The sequence below is a fragment of the Mastigoproctus giganteus genome, chromosome 7, assembly GCF_048544385.1.
Source record: "Mastigoproctus giganteus isolate SK-2022 chromosome 7, ASM4854438v1, whole genome shotgun sequence".
In the NCBI taxonomy this organism is placed as follows: Eukaryota; Metazoa; Arthropoda; class Arachnida; order Uropygi; family Thelyphonidae; genus Mastigoproctus; species Mastigoproctus giganteus.
In genome coordinates, this window is record NC_143581.1 from 152772314 (window position 1) to 152795005 (window position 22692).

The 22692-nt window shown below is 37.5% G+C and overlaps 1 protein-coding gene across 2 annotated transcripts in view; it reads right to left on the reverse strand.

Moving 5' to 3' along the window:
• Positions 1 to 22692, reverse strand: part of LOC150083266 (casein kinase I-like) — a 261891-nt gene that overhangs the window by 21836 nt on the left and 217363 nt on the right. For both annotated transcript variants that reach the window (XM_090377138.1, XM_090377136.1), the window contains one exon: positions 21592 to 21812. In XM_090377138.1, the coding sequence (XP_090233264.1) occupies positions 21592 to 21812 (221 nt within the window). The remainder of the gene's footprint in view (positions 1 to 21591; positions 21813 to 22692) is intronic.

The following is a 22692-nucleotide window of genomic DNA, read 5'->3' on the forward strand; positions in this document are numbered from 1 at the left end:
ACAAAGTGTTTTAACTGATTTTGGGGAACCTGCTAACCCCTCTAAACCCTTCTATATGAAAAAAGGAGACATTTCCCAAATAGTTTTCTGTTTTTGAATGCATGATTAAGTACCTAGCAATCAGACCTGACAATACAGTCAGTCCTCGTATTGCACAATAATTGTGTTCCTAGAAATCCTCGTGCAATGCAAAATCATGCAATATAAATAACAGGCCCTATGGGAAAAATAGGGTTATGTGCCGACCACCCAAGATTGAACACACATTTGTAACCAAAACATTACCAAACACAATAAATAATCATAATAAAATACGTAAGTATTTTATTACGACTATTACGTAATAAATATTGCTAATGCTTTTGCTTCTATCGTAAGCAAACTTGTTTTTTTGTTTGATTTTCTATCCAAACAGATGACAGCCATTACATCTCTTCCAATTCTGTGTGTCTTGATCTAATGGATTTTAATTACACTTTGAGTTGTTCTTGCTATGAAAGTTGTTTTTATTTTCTCTGCATTCTTTGTAATTCTCGGCATTGCCTCATTTAGGTCAGTAGGGTGTGCAATATCACATGGTCTGAATTTCGCTCAGTGTTTCAAAATTTCATATTTTTTCTCTATCAACTGGCCATAAGCCTTCCCGGGGAAACCCTGGCAGGCCGGAAGCCAGAAGAGGATGGAGGCCAGTGTGATTTTGGCCATAAACGCTAGTATGAGGCCGCTACAAATTTTCCCGGGTAAGAATTTTTGACCCAGTCCGCCTCTGTTTATTTATATTGCTTTTCTTTTTCTCTCTGAATCTGTAGTGTCTTCACCAGGATGCTTCTTTTTCACACCTTTTAAGTATTTTACTAATTTTTAGGGAATAAAGCACAATTACAAAATGAGGAGGCACGCTTGATACACATAAACAAAGTTGCGCGTTTGTAGCAACTGAATAAACAACACCGTAAAGGCAGAGCCACACTAACACCTCACTATCTCATATTTTACTAAAGCACATTTCTGGGGATTACTACCACAAAACAATAAAACTATTTCCAGCAGCATTACTGCTAGTGGAATCTGTTATAAACTGGTAGTAAAGTCGATCTAATTTCATTTGCGATCATACCAATAGCTGGAACTGTGTGGGTTTTTACGTTATTATGGTGAAAAGCATTTCCTCTTCACTGATATAAAAAACATAAATACATTTTCAGAATCTTCTCTTCATTGCTATCGTGTTGCGTTCAGTTGGGGTGATTCCGCATTCAACTGCCATTTCTTGTAAACACAAAGGTGAATTGTGCATAAGCGAATTCGGTTTGTGTTATATACAATATCGTTCTCCTATTTATAAATCGTGTAAGATCGAATTTGTGTAGGGTAAACATATGTTATGCGAGGACTGACTGTACTTCTGTTCAAGGTCTCTTTGCTGTGTTGACGTTATATGGATCTTTGATTTTATTTTCAGATAGGAACTATGCTGGGGACACTGAAGATTCATAGTGTTTTTAGTATTTGTTCAGTGGCCAGGCTCTCCACCCATCAGAGCACAAATGGAATGCCCACTATCTGGCAAGCATTAAATGTGCTCAGGAGTGGCATGCCAGAGCTACCCAGACACCATTGCTGCACCGCCAGCAGCCTGAATCCTGTCCCTCGCACCACGAGGATACGGGTGTGGCATCGAAACAGTTGACCCTTGCAGGTGAATGCACTATTCGATTGATCCTGGCCAGGCCTTCTAAGATCACCCATCTTGTCAAAGCATGGGCCAAAGTAGTGTGTTGAAGCTGGGCTCCTCAATCACCAGGCTCACCCTTTCCAAATTTTGACGGGTTGCAATGCACAGCAAACATGTTGGATTCCTATGATGTTCGCCAGGAACCTAGGCTGTGGGTTGGATCCTAGTGATCCCCTAGCATCACTAGGAGGTCCCCTCATCAAGTACAGGTGCCCACATTGAGGGGTATGAGGCTGTAACCCAAAAACAAAGGCCTAGTCCTCTCAATGGAAGGCTCTATTTTCTCCAATGGAGAGAGAGAGAATCTTGGTCAAATGTGAAAATCACTTTTTGTAATTTGTAATTTCTAACTCATAAGGCATTGTTCATTATGAATTTTGTGCCACATTGTGAAATAGTCATGCCATTTGGAGAAAATGGAAAAGTGAGCTTAAGAGAATTGGTACTTCCATCATGAAAATGCTCCAGTACACTCAGTACTTTCTATTCAAGAATTTCTTGCAAAGCACTCCACCATTGTGATTACTCATCTGCTATACTCACCAGATTCACTTCACTTCTTTTTTTTTTTTTTTTTTTTTAGTTTAAAGAATTACACAATTAAACACTATTATACCACATTAAAGGAATTGTTGAAACTGCTACTTTCATTCCAGAGGAGGCATCAACACTGGAAATATCTAAAAAATTTGAATTTCTGAATTTCTGTTATGATAAAAAAATAAAACACTTGCATTTCTGTCAAATTAGTAGGCTACTAATCTATTTTGTAATTTTTAATTTATTATTTTATTTGATAGTTTGATTTAATAATTTTTGTTTGAATGAAGATGACAGCTGGCCACTTCTTCAGCATTACGTGCTGCAGTTTGAAACAATTCCTTTAATATGGTATAACAGTGTTTAATTCTGTAAGTAATTTTATTAGTATATATTGTACTGTATATTTGCATTTTGGTTTGACAATTAGTTTGGCTGACATGGAAATTTATATATTGTGGTTTCAGTTTGTCTGGGTTGCTTCCTAGTTATCAAATTAACCACATTTAAGCCTTATTTCTATTATCTGTCCCAATTGCTCACACAGGACATCCATGGTTCTTTTGCTATTAGCAGGCCATGACAGAAATGCAAGTGAGTTTGGACAATGACTCCTTGAAGAAGTGGTCACCCTGGTTCTCCTATACTCTCCTATATTTTTCTTCTTAAGTGGCTGTCTGTATTCATTCATTGAATTAGGTGCAGTTTCTGGCAGTAGTCGCACCATTCTTTAAGCAGAAGACTGCACTCTGTGCTTGCCTGCATAAGTCAGCTCTACTTATCTGTTTTGTATTTCAGTTAATTATTTATTTGATCATTTAATTTTTTTAATTTTCACTGGAATGAAGGTGGCAGTTGGCATATCTTCAGCGTTAACCACTTTAGTTTACAACAATTCCTTTAACGTGTTTTATTTTGCAAATCATTACACTACATTTAATTTATGTGGTGCACCATAAATGAAACACGATACAGGAACATGAACAGAAACCATTCAGAACATGATACAGGAACATGAACAGAAACCATTCAGAACATGATACAGGAACTATTAACAATTCCAAAAGAACCTTATTAGGAATGTGACCATAAGTTGTAGAAGCACTGGAATCAGTGTATAAAGTGTCAAGGAGACTACTTTAAAGGAAATCCATCCAAATAGCCAGTAAGGTTCATCATTTCCAAATAGTTCAGTACCAGACCTCCTTCATCACACCTAATATGCTCTTTGGTGATGTTGCAGACATACTGAAAAAAGCGAGAAAAAAAGAAAGTTGTGAAAAAAGTTTGTCCCTTGCCTAAATCCAGCCACCCAACTAAATAAAGTAAATATATAAACACTGCAGAAGTTTATATATTTAGTATAGAGTAGGCATAAATTTTTGTTTAGTTGATGGGATGGGAAAAAAAGAAAAACATTTAAAGTGAAAAAGATTTTAATTTTTTGCCACAAAGAAACTGTCAGTTCAATGGGTATGGAGACCACACCTTCTGTGGCAATCCAAGAAAGTGTTGCCATGATCAATCCATGAAATACAGAGACTACTCATTTCTTCAATCTGGGATTGAATTATTCATAAAAAGATGCCAAAAAATTACAGAAACATGAACTGGACAGAGGATCTAACAGTAGTCATTAAGATACATCCTCAAGGAAAAGCAATCTTAACCTGGTGGTAGTGGTGGGTCATCAGGAAAATAACCATCTCTGAAATGTTTTTTTACAGTTTTTGCAGAGTAATTTAGCACAAGAACCTGTCAGATGACCTGCCATAAAGTTTATAATTATCTATTTGTTTATAGTGTCAGGTTACTTGTTTTTACTCTCCCACGAGTTCAATAAACATCTAGTCTTATATACAGTCCATTCCATTTATTTGGGACACATCGGGAATAGTGCATTTTGGCCCGATTAAGCGGCTGCCCCAATTATCCGAAGTTTCACGTAAGTAGTTAAAAATACAATATACCCCCCTTTACAATTGGTTCACTGTACAATCAAATCACATTACAACGAACTCAACATAGTAAAGTACCGTTCACTATACGATGTGGAGTAAGAGCTGGTCATTGTGATCACGTCTGTGAATTGAATTTTAATTCTATTAAACAGCGATTCTAATTAGTGAAAATAGGAGGAATATTATCCACAGGCTATAAAAGCAAAGATATATTAAGCACAAATTTACCCTTTATTACCTTAACAATTAAAAAATTAAATGATACATGAAAATCGGAAGAATATACGTGATAATCAGAATAATTAATACGTACTGTAATATGTACACACAAACTAGTTGACATTTCTGTTCACTGACATTTGTGGGGTTAAAATTTAAAACAGTAAAAAGATAAACAATCAATAACAAAGAACACGGCACACACAAATTGCAAGTAACACAATACGTGCAAGTGAGAAAGGAGTAACAAGTTACAAAGCTTTAAAAATAGGAATGAAGAGAAGATCTGAAAATTAATTTTTTTATATGATTGAAGATTTCATGGAAGTGTAAACACATTTCACCATAATAACCCACAGAATTCCAGCTGTTGGTATTATTGCAAATTCAGTAAGATCGAGTTTACTGTCCGTTTATGATAGATTTCACTAACAGAAAAGCCCAATAAACAGGTGACTGCTAATTGTTTTTATTGTTTTATGGTTGTGACCTCCAGAATTTCAACCGAACCACATGGTACCGTCGGAGACAATCGTAGGGTAATCTCCAGTGCTCTGGTCTCCTGCCCTGATTAAACGGCATGCTGTCCCAATTAAGCGAAGTAAACCCTGGCTATTTTCTCAATTGGTTTCTGTTTTTTAAGTTTTGTCCCAAATAAACAGCTGCCCCGATTAACCAGTGGCCCAAATAACTGGAATCTACTGTGTGTGTGTGTGTGTGTGTGTGTGTGTGTGTGTGTGTGTGTGTGTGTGTGTGTGTGTGTGTGTGTGTGTGTGTATTTATAAATTTTTAATTTTTTTAAAGTATTTGTGCACACAATAAGCCTAAATATATGCACATACTCATTTAAAATTTTGAGAGCTTAATAGACCAACAATTAATAAATTCATGTTTATATTCTGTCTGTTTTTTTTTTTTTTTTTTTTTTTTGAAAACAAGAGGTGTAGAAACATAGCATTTTTTTAAATATATCATTTTTGTTAAGAAATAAAAAAAAATTACATACAATCATTATGAACTATTTATGTTGAAGAAGAATTAAAAAAATTTAAGCCAGATGGTCACCTGTCAGATAATTTGCCACCATATTTTCTACAACTGAAGAAGCAGCCACTGTCAAGTTAAAGGGCAGTGGTTCCTATCCAATTACTAAATGCATTTTCAAGCAATAATACTTATTGTCTGAGAATGCATTCAATAATTTGTTAAAGATGCTGAGAAATTACAGAGGTATGTAAATTGAACAGAGTATGAAATAAAAGTAGTTATTGAGATACATCCTCATGGAAAAGCCCATGCTTTTCCATGAGGAAAAGCGAATCTTGAAAGGCACCTCCAATCTTGAAGAGCACCGATTTCTACCCATTACTTAATGCATTCTCAGGCAATAATACTTATTCTATTGGAGCTTTCATAAAAAGATGTTGAGAAATTAGAGGGGTATGCAAATTATACAGAGAATGCTCTAACAGTAGTTATTATGGTACACCCTCAAATAAAAGATTGAACATTTGTAAAGAGTTCACTAATCTTAAAATCCAATTTTGAAAGCTGTTGCTCAGAGAATTCTCAAAGAAATTAATAGTTAGCAAAACTTCTGCCCCTTGAACTGTTTTCAACAAGTGGATAAGACCATTTATTCCTTCTAACCTAGGACATCAGAGCAGAGAAGACAAAACATAACATCAAAGGAGATGATATTTTGCTTATTAACTGACTAATCTATCATCGGCTCATTGTAGGGGTTAAGGAATAAATGAAGCATGAAATCCTTAAACAGGACTCTTGGAATTTGTCAGGAGCTTTAACGATTCATAGAGATATCAAAATACTCTGGGCAAATGCTGAATGTTTGCCACAAGGTCTAATAAATCTCAGATAAAGCAAAATTAGCATTAGCAATAGTAGAGGCATACAATACAAGAAAGCAAGCTTATGCAGCATCAGCCAAAAAAAAAAAACTCTCCCATTTCACCCCTCCATTCGTTCCAAATGCCTGTCCAGTTCAGCCTTAAATTTATTTAGGCTATTAGCTTCCACAACAAAAGATGGAAGCCTGTTCCACCAATCAACTACCTGCTGGATAAATGCAAATTTCCACACATCTATTCTACAACTATCTTTCCTCAATTTGAAACTGTGCCCCCTCAGGTTCTTAGTCTGAGCAAGACGAAGAATCCCATCAGCATTCAGCTTGCTCAACCCATTCAAGGCCTTATATACCTCAATCAGATCATCTCACAGGTGCCTACTTTCCAGGTGCTGCAATTTGCAGAACTTAAGCCTTTCTTGGTAAGAGCACCCCTTTGTTCCCCTCACCAATCTTGTTGCCCTTCTTTGTACTCGTTCTAGCAACTCTACATCCTTCCTAAAATGAGGCCTCCAGAGCTGTACACAGTACTCTATGTGTGGCCTGACCACTGCCTTGTATAACGGGATTATCACTCCCCTGTCCCTGCTAGCAAAATTCCTATACATCATTGACAAGACTCCATGACCTGCCCTGGCAGCCCATCTGCACTGCTCAGCGAACTTCATATTTGGCTGCACAATTACCCCCAGATCTTTTTCACTTTCCACTTCCCTGAGTGTAGTACCACCCAGCTGGTATGTTTCTCTCCGGTTATTGCTACCCATATGCAGTACTTTGTATTTGTCAATATTAAACTCCAGTTGCCACTTCTCAGCCCATTTTCCCAACTTATCTAGATCTAGATCCAGTTGGAGTAGCATACTGTCATTACTGTCGTTAACAACCCTGCCAACCTTTGTATCATCTGCGAACTTGGACATTAAACCTGATATACCTTCATCAATATCATTGATAAATATGCAAAACAACAATTGGCCAAACACCGAACCATGGGGAACTCCACTAATAACATTTGCCCACGAAGAGCAGTGTCCAATGGTTACCACTCTCTGTCGTCTCCCACTCAACCATCCCTTTATCCATTGTAGCAGCTTACCCTTGATGCCATACCTCACCAATTTGTACAGCAGTCTTCCAGGTGCAGCAGTATCAAAAGCTTTCCTGAAATCCAAGTATATGATATCAAAACTAGTTTTGGCATTCAGTTTCTTTGTGACCACATCATAGTAACCAATCAAATTGGTCAGACTTTGACAAACCCATGCTGTGTCTTAACTATTTCTGCAATCTTGTCTAGATGATCCTGCAATGCTTCTTTAACCAGTGATTCCATTATTTTCTCTGGATCGCAAGTTAAACTAACAGGTCTGTAGTTACTTGTTTGTTATTTGGTTTTTAGGGGCATCAGCCACTAAGGCCATATTGCTCCGTGAATATGCAGTGGTCATTCCCTGACCTTTCCGCATCCTCCGTATTTGGTGGTGACAGGCTCGAACCCCGGTCTAATCAAGAAGCATGTGCTGCGCACTGCTGCTCCTTCCCACCTGGCTACGGAGGCACCGTAGTAGTTACTTGTGTCACCTTTTGAACCTCCTTTGTGAATTGGTGATACATTTGCATTCCTCCAGTCCATGAAGATCTCCCCTGAGTCCAAGGAGGCTCTCATAATTATGGCTAAGGGTTTGCTTACTTCCACCCCAGGTTCCTTCCTTATGTTTAACTTCAACAATTTCTCCTCCACTTTGCTCTCAGTTATTACAAAATCACTTAGCTCCCTGTTAGCGTTTGATAAACTTCTGGCACTCCCCTCATTGAATAACTCCTCGAGTTATTTCAGACTCACAATATGCACTGAAACAGATAACGTTGCAAAGCAAAATGGAAAAAGACATGGGAGCCATGAAGGATCAATATTTTTAAGGATATAAAATAAATGAGTTGTGAAGCTTCTAACAAATGACCTGACACCTCTATGAGACAAGGCCTTTCTTCAAATAATGGGAACTTTTCTCAGTCTACTCTTTTTCATCATGAATTTTCAGAATCCATCAGAAAATATCTAAGCCTATAATTTGCTTTAACTGTATGAAGTGAGGAGACTGTTTGCCAAGCCTACTCATGTAAGCTTGTCAAACCTCAAGAAAATAATTTGTTTTAAGAAGTCAATGCAATAATTAAAAAAATCCAAGTTAATCTTGGAGTTTTCTTTGTAGAGAAGTCAAATGGGCATCGTGAGGAGGTCAAGGACTATCTTGAAGATGATAGGTTCTGTTTCCTTTACATCTGAGGTTCAAGGGAAATGAGTTAAAGTCCAGTTTCTAGTAAAAGCACCTTTCTTTGGAATACATTTTAAAGAGCTCAAATGAGATAATCTCCACTGTGTATTATATAAAAACTGGGGGAAATTTTCTTACAGTACACCCAGTTGAATGTGCCTAGGATGTCTATGATTTTGTTGGATTGTGAAACATAAAGAAAGAGTATAGCAGAACCACATAAAGCACTGGACAGCTATTTTTTCATGTTTTCTCCCTTACTTCGCTCTGTTACTGATTCCATCTGAGATAAAGAGGCTACAACAGCAACATAACAGGTAGAGCCATATATATCCAAGAGATCACATCACAACCAAGAAATAACAAGGAGTACCTTTTATTTATATCAGGAAGGGATATTAGGAATTTAAGGGAACGTAAATGGAAGAATTTTAGATATCATGGTAGCATCTCAATCAATGCAGGAGTGAATATATAAGACCTGTTATTGCGACAACTTGGTTGGGCATATGGGAGTTAAGATACTATTGGCAAGATCTCTGAGAGATTCTTCTGGACTTCCCTAAAACAGGACATTAGTTAATTTGTGAGATCCTGTACTCTGCAGAGTACAGCAGAATACAATTTCCATTTTGGACATTCCAATCCACTGCTACGAATACAGTAGGATCTCTACATATCTCTGATAATGGAAATACGTTCTAGTAGTGGCAGCTACGTTCTCTCAATGTTTGGAAATTTTTTGGACTGGTTGATCAGTGATCACAAAATATTGTACTTGTTTTAGTCAGGCAATTTGGACTATCAATTTGGACTGTCTTCTTTATTTTTTATGTATATATGTATATTTAAGCAGAATGAAATATTTTTTCTAAACAAGAATTTAATGATATGATTCTAAACTTTTTTTTTCAGAGTAGTTTTATAAACAAAAGTATTAATAACAAAATTTTAGTTTTATTGAAACACACTATATACAAGGACAGCATTTTTTGCCACAGACCATAAATTAAACTAAAATTTTGTTAACAAAATGTCTCTTCATTTAATAAAGTTCAAAATCTCCCATGTAATTAGACTCAATGAGATTGGTAAGGTAACAAAAGGAGGATCTTACCAAGAAAGGCTTCAGTTCTGCAAATTGCAGTGTCTGTAGACCAGGTGCCTGCAAGATTATCTGACTGAGTTGTTTAAGGTTTTGAATGGATTGAACAAGCTCAATGCTGATAGGATTCTTCCTTATGCTATGCACGTGAGGGGGCATAAATTAAAACTGAGGAAGGACGGTTGCAGAACAGATGTGCAGAAGTTTGCCATTATCCAGAGAGCGGTTGATTGCTATAACAAACTTCCATCTGTTGTTGTGGAAGTTCATAGCTTAAATAAATTCAAGGAAGAACTAGACAAACTATTTGAGGGAATGTATGGGTGAAATGGGAAGGTTTTTATTTGGCTGATGCTGTAAGCTTGCTTTCTTGCATCATTTGTCACTATTATTACTAATTTATATTAATTTCATAAGCAATATGAAATCTTTGTAAAAGAAGTAAAATCATTTGCCTACGGATCAGGGAGTCACACTGAGTTGTAAATGTTTGTACTGAAGGGAACAATTAATAAGTGTTTGGTTTTGGCAATTTGGGCAATGAGTAGGCCAAAAGAGGAGAGAGGCCAGTGGCCAATATTAAAACTTATAACATAAAAAGAGTGCTATTTACAAATGTGCTGCAAGCTAAAATGAAGTAAAGCAGAGCCAATAGTAAGTGCACAGAAAAGCTATTAAATGATAGTTTTACTCTAAGATGGTTTTACTCTAAGAGAAATTACACTGTGAAACAGCAACAGAACAAGTCTTTAGTCAACAGAAAATCTGGTTCCTTCAGTGATTTCATCTCAGGGGCTCACATCTGGTGAGTATGGGCTTGGCACACCCAGGGTCTTAAGCTTGATATCATAATTGTTCTTTTTTTTTGGTGATTCCCTTCTACTTCTGACTTTTGCTCTCTCTCTCTCTCTCTCTCTCTCTCTCTCTCTCTCTCTCTCTCTCTCAGAGTAACTCTGAAATTTTTTTTGGCTGGTGCAGCATAAGCCTCAGCCTTCCTTGCACCATATGGCTAATAATAATGATAGTGCTATTTGGGAGGGCCTGTCTATTTTAGATTAAATTTATAGTTATTAATATTTAAAACCTTAATTAAAGTTTATTATTTAAAAACTTATAATAAAATATTTACATATAATTATATTCTATAATTTGACTTTTCACTAAATCAGACTACCCTTTTATCTTATTAGTCTGAATTATTGAGGTTTTACTGTATGGGTGTCCCAGAAACACTGCTACCGTATTGTGAGCTAACTTCACATTTGAGATCTTGCTGCTAATGCACAAAATCTTAGGACCCAAAAATATCTTCACAATGCCCTACCATTAAGTAAGCCCTCAGAACAGAAAGTATGGCAACTATTTGAAACAGGTGACTGTGGGCTACAATTCAATTAATTTTAAGGTTAGGGAAAAACCCATACACCTTATACAGGCACAGTCCTTCATTCCCTTTGTAAGGTAATACCAAACTTTGGATTTCAGGATACAGACTAAACCTTGAAAGAGATTAGTGAAAAATACCATATTATAAACCAATTGCCAACATAATACAATGAAGAGACAGAAAGAGGGGTTGAAGGACAGAGACTACATTAGACTTCAGAAATTCAAACTAATAAAGGTAGAAGATCTGGAAAAGAAATAGAAAGAAGGAAGAGAAATAGTAAGACAATAATATTCGCCAAAGAACCATTCATAGTCATCCAGTTTGTCTGTTCAAAGTTATCTTCATTATTAAACACACAGCATCTTTATACAGAGAACATAACACACATCAATCATTTGAATAAATACAAAGAGGGTTGTACAAAACATTATCTACCTTGGTGATAAAGAAATAACATAGCCTAAAATTTTTTTCTCTCCTCAATATATGTTATCTTAAGATGAGTACATCTCTACTTTTAGGGCAAAGGTGAAATAACGGGGAAAAAAAAAAGGGACAAGACACCACATGTCAGTTTCCTTTCTCTGCTCCTCCTTTGTTTCCTCTTAAATTTTTGAGAACAGCAGCATAGGCAATTCCAATATTAGTATTAATAGTGGCAAATGATGCAAGGAAGCAAGCCTATAGAGCAGTGGTTTTCAACCGGGTGCTGCAAACAACATTCCAGGGGTGCCATGTAGTTTGCATTTAATTAACTTATTGGTAACTCTTTAGGAGGCTTCCAGATCAGCTGGTGTATAATCTCGCTACTTCTACTCTGCCAGATACTGTGACTGGAGAGAGTCCGAGTAGTGAGTATGTGGGGGGCATTGTCGAAGCCACGTTATGTCGAAGATCTGGATATATCCTATCCCCAGTTAATATAGATGAACAGTGCTCTGTTGAGTCAGTTTGGTGTGAGATAAGCACTGCGAAAGGAAAAATAAGAGTAGGAGTGTGTTATAGGCCTAATGACTTGAATGAGTACAATGAACAATTGTACAGAGAAATAGAGTGGGCCAGTAAATCAGAATGTCTTATAATGGGGGATTTTAACTTCCCAGATATTGACTGGAACTTGTGGGTTGGTCACTCACACACTAGTCAGACTTTTGTGGAGTTATTGGATGATTGTTTTCTGCAGCAGCATGTTCGAGAGGCAACCAGAGAAAGTAACACTCTTGATCTGGTTATCAGCAGTGATCATTCATGTATTAAGAATTTGCAGATAAAGGAACCACTAGGTGGCAGTGATCACAGTGTGCTGAAGTGGGATTTACTCAAAGAGGTAACTACCGTCAGGGGTAAAGGAAAGGGTTTTTGCTTCCGTAAAGGGGAGTACAGTGGTCTCAGACAGTTTTTAAATTCTGTACAGTGGGATCAACTGACGATGTTACAAACAGTAAATTCTAAGTGGGAAGCATTCAAAGAATTAATCGTGGAAGCTACTAGACTTTATATACCGAGTAAGAAATATCGTTCAAGGTTTAGGCCTAAATGGTTATCAAATGAACTAATGAGACTCGTGACAGAGAAGAAAAATGCATGGGATGCATATAAATTATCAGGTGACGCAGAAGCCTGTGGCAGATATAAGCTAGTCTGTAATCAGGTCACAAAGGAGGTTCGGCAGGCGAAGGCGGATTACGAGAAATCTTTGGCAAAAGATGCTAAGAAAAACAGCAAGGATTTCTTTACTTATATAAACTCTAAAAGGAAGGGGATGAATATGATTGGTCCACTTGACATCGATGGTTCGACTGTTGATGATCCTGCTCAGATAGCAAACAAACTGAATGAGTATTTTGCATCTACATTCACACGTGAGGAATTATTACAATTTGAAAATGGAAGGAGGTTATCAAATTGTAGCAGGGTGCTTAATGATTTTGTAATAACTGAGAGCAAAGTGGAGGAGAAATTGTTGAAGTTAAACATAAGAAAGGCACCTGGGGTGGATGGGATCTATCCAGTTATTTTAAAGGAGGCGGCAAAGCAACTAAGCAAACCCTTAGCCATAATTATGAGAGCATCCTTGGACTCAGGGGAGGTTCCCACGGACTGGAGATGTGCAAATGTGTCCCCAATTCACAAAGGTGGATCGAAGGGTGACACGAGTAATTACAGACCAGTTAGTTTAACTTCTGTTCCGGGTAAAATAATGGAGTCGCTGGTTAAAGATGTATTGCAGGATCATCTAGACAAGACTGCAGCAATAATTCAAACACAGCATGGGTTTGTTAAGGGAAAGTCTTGTCTGACAAATTTGATTGGTTATTATGATGTGGTCACAAAGGAACTGGATGCAAAAAATAATTTTGATATCATATACTTGGATTTCAGGAAAGCTTTTGACACTGTTGCGCATGGAAGACTACTGTACAAATTGGAGCAGAATGGTATTAAGGGTAAGTTGCTACAATGGATAAAAGGATGGTTAAGTGGGAGAAGACAGAGGGTGGTAATCAATGGGTGCTGCTATTCGTGGACTAATGTTATTAGTGGAGTCCCACAGGGTTCGGTGTTGGGTCCACTGTTGTTTTGTGTATTTATCAATGATATTGATGAAGGTATATCAGGCTTAATGTCGAAGTTTGCAGATGACACAAAGGTTGGCAGGGTTGTTAATGACAGTAATGGCAGTGTGCTACTGCAACAGGATCTAGATAATTTGGGCAGATGGGCTAAGAAGTGGCAACTGAAGTTCAACCTTGACAAATGCAAAGTACTGCATATGGGTAGAAGTAACCCCAGAGAAACGTACCAACTGTGTGGTACTACACTTAAGGTGGTAGAAAATGAAAAAGACCTGGGAGTAATTGTGCAGTCAGATATGAAGTTTTCTAAGCAGTGCAGACAGGCTGCTAGGGCGGGTCATGGGGTTTTGTCAATGATATATAGGAATTTTGCTAGCAGGGAAAAGGAGGTGATTGTCCCTCTGTATAAGGCAATGGTCAGGCCACACCTTGAGTACTGCGTACAGGTCTGGAGGCCTCATTTTAGGAAGGATGTAGATTTGCTTGAGCGTGTACAGAGAAGAGCAACACGATTGGTGAGGGGAATGAAGGGATTCTCTTACCAAGAGAGGCTTAAGTTCTGCAAATTGCAGTGGCTGGAGACTAGGCACCTGCGCGGTGATCTGATTGAGGTCTATAAGGCCTTGAATGGCTTGAGCACGCTGAATTCTGATGGGATCCTTCCACTTGTTCAGATTACCAACCTACGGGGACATAAGTTCAAATTAAGAAAGGACAGATGTAGAATAGATGTGCGGAAATTTGCCTTTAGCCAGCGGGTGGTTAATTGCTGGAACAAACTTCCATCTGTCGTTGTAGAAGTTGATAGGTTAAATAAATTTAAGGAGGAACTGGACAGGCATTTGGAGGGAATGGTGTGATTTTTTTTTTTTTTTGGCTGATGCTGCATAAGCTCCTACACTTGCTTTCTTGCATCATGTGCCACCACTACTACTACTACTACTACTACTACTATGTGTACGCCATATCCAAAAATTTCATTACTTCATACAGCATGTCCCCCCCCCCAATAATTTTTCTTACTATTGAATACATCATGAATTGTCAAACTAATAGAGTAAGCTTATCTGCGAAAAGATCTAAACCTCCTAAACACTTTTCATAGTTCATTTCACAAATATATGTGATCTCAATTCTAATCTCAAAGATGTCCATTTGCACTTGCAGTTTTCCAAACCCTATGTACTTTTTCTAACAGAATCTCAGTTATCGGTTGATTCAAATACTGCTCATCTCAGTTGCCCAAATTATTTGCTGTATGATTCCTTTCGCCTCAAAGGTAGTACTTGTGCATATGTCCGTTCCGATATTCCCTGTCAAAGAATTGGCAATTTGGAATCTCCTCTCTTCGATCTTCTCTGGCTTAAAATCTCTCTACCTCATTGTGTCAAATTCATCTGCTGTCTCTACTGTTCTCCTAACTCCACTAATCATTTGGAGCTCTTTGACTTCCTCTCTTTGCAACTTTACTTTCTACAGTCCAACTTTCCTAACAGTGAGGTAATTTTCCTTGGTGATTTTAACGTTCACAACTCCAGCTGGTCAAGATGCTGAGGCTTTTGCAATTTCTAATGACCTTGCACAGATTGTACATTTACCTACAAGAATACTGGACAATCCTAACCATACAGCCAACACGCTTGATCTTTTTCTCACAAATAACCCTTCTAAGTACACTGTCGAAGTGAGTGGTCCTTTAGATACCTCAGATCACAACTTGGTGATTGTCTTTTCTCCAATGGAGCCTTTATTTCATGGCTATTCCTGCCCTCATATTGTTTGGCATTACAGGAATGCAAAATGGGATGATCTGCGAGATTTCTTTTCTTCTGTTCCTTGGTCGGACTACTGTTTCAAAACTTCTGACGTCAATGTTTGCTCTGATCGTGTCAGTGAAATTATTCTTGTAGAAATGGAATCCTTAATTCCACAACCCACTTTAAAATCTCGTCCTTTATCTAAACCTTGGTTTTCCAATAAATGTGCTAAGGCTGTTCAAGAGAAGAATGTTGCTTATCGTAATTGGCTTGTTTCCAATTCTTCAGTTTCATTTTCTCCCTACACCAAAGCTCGCAACAATTGTAAAGCAGTCATTAATCAGTCCAAACTAGATTTTGAACAGTCTAAGAGTCGAAAACTTGCTTCTTGCCCCAATGGTAGCCGAGCATTCTGGTCTCTTGCCAAAGCTATTGGCCGCAACTTTTGCCCATCTCTGCTCCCACCTCTGTCAAAACCAGATGGATCTGTTGTCACTTCAGCCAAGGATAAAGCTGACCTGCTAGCATCCCATTTTTCTTCCAACTCATGTATTAATGATCTTCCTACCATTCCCAACACGCTCCATTCAATGCCTCCTGTGGTCTTCCATCAAAAGGATGTCAGAAGGATTTTGATGACTCTTGGTGCAAAGAAAGCTCCAGGTCCTGATGGTATTTCTCCACTTGTTCTCAAAATCTGTGCTCTTCAACTTGCTCCTGTTCTTTGTTGCCTTTTTTCACTTTCTTATTCCCAAAGGTGTTTTTCCTTCTGCTTGGAAATTTGCTCATATCCAGCCAGTTCTTAAAAAGGGAGACAAATCCCTCCCACCCAATTATCGTCCCATTGCAATTACTTCTACTCTTTCTAAATTAATGGAGAAATCAATTAACCGCCAACTCTTAAACTACCTAGAAACCTTCCGTCTGAACAATGATCGCCAGTATGGATTCCAGTGTCAATCCACAGGTGATATTCTGGCTTATGTTATCCACTTATGGACAAATTCAATGGAAAAGTTTGGTGAAACACAAGCAGTTGCTCTTGACATCACAAAGGTTTTTGATCGTGTTTAGCATAAAGGTTTTCTAAACAAGCTTCCATCTTATGGTTTGCCAACTGTTTTTTGTAATTGGTTATCCAGTTTTCTCTCTGATCGTTCACTAAGGGTGATGGTAGATGGTTCTCTGTCTTCTAACTTCTCCACTAATGCTGGTGACCCTCAAGGTTCAGTTCTTTCCTCCACTCTTTTCCTCTTGTATATTAATGACCTTCTTCTACTGACTGGAAATCCTATCTATAGTTTTGCCGATGATAGCACATTCCACTTTCCATTTTGAAAATCTTGCCCTGCTCTATCAGCCTCAACTTCTCAAATATCCGCCAACAATTCCTTAAATGCCGATCTCCAGGTAATTCTGCAGTGCGGCGAAGACAACTTAGACTTCTAATCTCTCTTGGCACAAGCACATTACAAATATTGCTTCCTCTGCATCTAAAAAAAAACTTTGGTTTTCTCTTTCACTCTTGGTGTTACTTTTCTTCCAAACAGCTGTTCACTCTACACAAATCGCAAATCCGCCTTACCATGGAATACTGTTCCTACATCTAGGGCAACCTCTCTCAGGCTTCTAGATTCCATTCAGAAGAGGGCAGTTAGGTTAATTAATGACTCCTCTGTAACAGAGTCTCTCCACTCTCTGTCTCATAGACATACTGTTTCTGCTGCATGCCTTTTCTACAGATATTTCCATGGGCACTGTTCTTCTGAATTGGCTTCTATAATTCCCGCTCTCTCTTTCAAAACAGTCCGAACACGTGCCGCCACTAGCCAACATCCATTTACTGTCCAACTTCAAACTCACAGAACCAACTTTTCATCTTCCTTGTTTATTCATTCAACTGCCATTTTCTGGAACAATCTTCCTTCATACATATTTCCTGAAAAATTACAGTCTACAGAAGTTCAGGTCTAAGGCCAACAAATATCTTCTTTCGTCTTCAACCTCAAACCCAAGCATAGTACTAAGTACTATAGGTTCTAATACCTCTTGTGTTTGGGGTTTTCATAAAAAAAAAAAAAAATTATATATATATATATACAGTAAACCCCCGCTATTCGCGGTACCTGTATTTGCGGTTTCGCGTATTCGCAATCGCTGATTTAATATAAAATGAAACCTAAAAAAATGTGAATTTTAAAGCGCCGTGAATATTTTCCGCCATAAAAAAACATGGGCGTGGCTAAAATTATCTTTCCCGGTCAAAACAGCGTTCAGTGGGTTGGGGGAGAGGGGTGACAAAATCGCGAGCGTGGATGTTTCTCACTAATCCTTGTTCAGTATGTGTTATGCGCTTGTTATGGAAGGTTTGGTCGTTTGCTTTTAATTTATATGCTTATAAATTGAATAAATTTATCAATTTATAAATTGATATGCTTATAAAAGTGATAAATCTACCGTTTTGCAGTGTAAAACAGACTTTTTCGAGTGTGTTAACGGAAGAAAGTGCCTTCATTGTGGACAAGTTCTTTTTTACCCGTACAAAAATATGGCTACGAATAACAAGGGAAATGTGAAAATACCAAAGAAGGTGATGACATTAGTGAATAAAATTGAGTTCTTAGACAAAATTTCTAATGGTGAAAGTGTCTCTTTAGTGGCAAAACATTATAAAATCAATGAGTCAACGGTACGATCAATCAAAAAATCGGAAGAAAAAATCCGTTGTAGTGTCCGTGAAAACGCGCTAATCGCTTCTAAAATTTGTTCTGTAATTCGAGATGTTAAATTAGAAAAAAATGGAAAAAGTTTTAAATCTGTGGATAGAAGACCAAACTCAAAATAAAATTCCGTTAAGTTCACTCATCATTCGTGAAAAGGCAAAACTCCTTTATCAACACTTTAGCGAAACTGGTGATAGCACTGGCGGGATAAGTTTTTTTGCTAGCAAAGGTGCCGGTTTGAAAGATTTGTTTGAAATTTCTAATAAATATTACATTTAATATTAAATTGTTTCTTATTTTCATTTCGATGCCATATGCTTGCATTTCACTATGTACTGTCTATGTACAGTCATATTATGAGTCATATTATAAATTTTTGTCTACATACATAGACAAAAATTTAGACTAGTTTTTCTTATATATTTCATACTTTGGAACGGAACCCCTATATTACTATGGGAGTCATAATTCAGTATTCGTGTTTTCGGAATTCGCGACATTTCTCAGGAACGTAACCCCCGCGAATAGCGGGGGTTTACTGTATATATATATATATATATATATATATATATATATATATACACAGAGAGAGAATCGGATCTAACAGGCAGAAAATTGAGTAGTGGTGCCGCAAAATAAAATAAATGAGTTAGGGGTGCTGTTATTAAAAAAAAAAAAGGTTGAAAACCACTGCTAAAGAGCATTGGCCAAAAAAAAAAAATAATAAATAAATAAATAATAATAATAAATAAATAATAATAATAATAAATAAATCATAAATAAATAATAATAATAAATAAATAAATAAATAAATAAATAAATCCCATTTCACCTATCAATTCCTTCCAATAGTTTGTCTAGCTCTTTCTTGAATTTATTAAACCATCCACTTCCACAATGGATGAAAGCTTGTTCCAGCAATCAACCACTCACTGGCTGAAGGCAAACTTCCATACATCTATTCTGCAACCATCCCTCTTCAATTTGAATTTATATTCTCTAATGTGAATAGGCTCAGCAAGAGGAAGAATCCCATCAGCACTGAGTTTGCTCAAGCCATTCAAAGCTTTAAACAGGTCACGTTGCAGGTGCTAGTCTCAAGATACTGTAATTTGCAGAACTGAAGACTTTTTTGGTAAAAGACCACCCTTTTCTTCCCCTCACCAATCTCATTCTGGCAGCTCTACATCCTTCCTAAAATAAGGCCTCCAGACCTGCATGCAGTACTCAAGGTGTGGCCTGACCATTTCCTTATACAACGGAATAATCACCTCCTTATCCCTGCTAGCAAAATTACTGTACATCACTTACAAAACCCCATGGGCTTTCCTGGCAGTGTGTCTGCACTGTCAGAGAACTTCATATCAGACTGCACAATTACCCCCAGATCCTCTTCATTTTTCCACTACCCTGAGTGTAGAAACACACAGTTCTTATTCTTGGATTACTGCTACCCATATCCAGTACCTAGTATTTCTATGTTAAACTTCAATTGCTATTTCTCAGTCTTCAATTTTTCTAGATTTTGCTATGGCAGCATACCTTCATTACTGTCATTACACCACCCTGCCAAGCTTTGTGTCATCTGCAAACTAAGACATTTAGCTTGATATACTCTCATCAATATCATTAATAAATACAAGAAATAACAATGAGCCCACCACTGAACTCTGTGGTGGGCCCATTATTTTCTGCATCCAGTTCCTTTGTGACTGCCTCATAGTATCTGAACAAATTGGTTAGACAGGATCTCCTTTTAACAAACCCATGCTGTGACTGAAGTATAATTGCAATCCTGTCTAGATGGCCCTGTATTACTTCTTTAACTCATGTCACCCACTGAATGTATTCTGTCTTATGAATTGGGGGATACATTCGCACATCTCTAGTCCACAGGGCATTCCCTGAATCCAAAGATGCTCTCAGAATAATGGCTAAACTTACCTCCCTTAATATAATTGTAATATAATTAGATAGATCCCATCCAACTCAGCTGCCTTTTATGTTTAACTTCAATAATTTCTCTTCCATTTTCCTTTCATTTATATCAAAATCATTCAGCTCCCTATTAGACTTTGATGAACTTCTGGCATCCCTCTCCATAAAGAATTTACGATGTGTGAATGTAGGTGCAAAATACCTATTCAGCCTAGTAAATTGATAGTAATGGCAAATGACACGACAGCACGATAGCAAAAAAAAAAAACAAACAAACAAACAAACCATATCACCTGTCCATCCCCTCCAACAAGCTTGTCTTGAATTTATTCAAACTACCCACTTTATTATTATTAATAGCCTTATGATGCAAGGAAGCCTGAGGCTTATGCTGCACCAGCCAAAAAAAAAAAAAAATTTTGAATTACCTTTTGAGAGAGTTGTTGTTGTTATTTGGTTTTTAGGAGCATTAGCAACTAAGGCCATATTGCTCCGGGATATGCGGTGGTCATTCCCTGAATGACCTTTCCGCATCCTCCGTATTTGGTGGTGACGGGCTCGAACCCCGGTCTAATCAAGAAGCGTATGCTACGCACTGCTGCTCCTTCCCACCTGGCTACGGAGGCGCCCCTTTTGAGAGAGAGAGAGAGAGAAGTAGAAGGGGACCAAGAAAGAGAAGAATGATGATATCCAGCTCAGGACCCTGGGTGTGCCAAGCCCATACTCACCAGATGTGAGCCGATTTCCAAACACCTATCCTGAAACCATTCATCAATTTGGATCTATGCTTCCCCCCCCCCCCACCATGTGCATAGTCTGCACAGGAGAATTGGATTACATTGGCCTGGACTTACTCATTCTGAATAGAGCCTTGACCATTTCCATCAGATCTCCTCACAGGTGCCGAAGTTTCCAAACACTGCAACTTGCAGAGCTGATGCCTTTCTTGGTATGAGCATCCTTTTGTTCCCCTCGCTAATCTTGTTCTTCCCTGCACCCATTCCAATAAATTGATATCCTTCCACAAATGATGCTTCCAGACCTGTATGTAGTACTCAAGATGCAGTCCGACCATTTCCTTATACAATGGGATAATCACCACCTTATGGCAAAATTCCTGTATATCGCTAACAAAACCCCATGAGCTGCCATAGCAGCCTGTTTACATGGCTCAGAGAATGTCATATCTGTGAACAATTACTCTCAGATCTCTTTTTCATTCTCCTCTAACTTGAGTGTGGTACCACACAATTGGTACATTAATGTGGGATTATTTCTACCCATATGAAGTACAGTACTTACGTATTTGTAAATAATGTGCAATATAATTGATAATAATAATAAATAAAGTTTGTATTTAATAAAAAAAAAAAAGGTTAGGATAACAACTTTGCATATTTGTACAATAAAAATATATCTGTCTACATCTGTTCAATAAGAATGAAATTTAATTTTCTGGAAACAGGAAGATTTTGTGATAGAAAAATACAAGTCTTACTTTGTTTCTGAAATAATGTCAACTTCTTCATGGAGATCTACAGGGAAGTTAGAGTGATCAGTGGTTGGGTTGTCATTGGCAAGATCACTATAGGTTGAGCCAATGGCAACAACTTGGACGGAACCATGGCGATCACCAGGAGTCAGGTTTCCTCCTAACATATTAGCAGCTGGCTGCTTGGCTTGCTCTATCCATGCTGACCTTTGTGGCTGTTTAGACTGCTGCAAGAAAATGTTTAAAGAGGTATAATATAAAACAGCATAACTTAAAAAGTTAATGTAAAATTAGAATATTAGTTTAAATAAAATTTCTGCATTCAAACATTTACTGAAAGCATATTATGTGGAATGATTACAAATTGTACATAACACAACACCCCAAGATTTCATGAACTTAATCAGCATCAGCAATATAATTAATTCAAATAGGGACTTATTTTATTATTGAGCTAAGTATCAAATGTTAGTGGGAGGAATACTGTTATTCACACATCTTGAAAAGCAAAATTCTGTGATGCAATTTTGTTTTGTAACTGTAAAAGTTACATTTATTATGGGGAATAAAAATATGCTTGTATCATTAAAGCTATTGAATTAAACTTAGGAAACACTTCAACCACAATGAACCTAACCACCCATTATATCAAAACATGATAAATAAATAAAACGAAACATAAAATTAAGATTAAAAGGAGAAAAAAAAAAAAAAAAGAGAGAAACCAAAGCAACATTCACTCTTGGAGGAATGACCACATGGCTCCTCACCCAAAAATACACACACATTTTCATGCCCTCAAAGAATGAGTACTTAAGTAATAACACAAAAATACCATGGATAGAAAGAGAGAGCCTAAAAGCATCCTGTCTTCCAAGGACACCAGCACTTGTGAATATGACCCTTTTCAGAGTTCACACGTGTTGGCATCTGTAGAAGAAATGGGGCTTGTTGGATCTTAGTTTATCTGTAGTATTTTTGAGTTCTTATTTAAATGTCCATTCTTTGTGGGTGTGGGCATGAGCATGTGTCTCTTTGGGCAAGGAGCCATGCTTTCCCTCCTCTGGGAATGACCGTTGCTGATATAGAGGTAGCTAGGTTCACAAG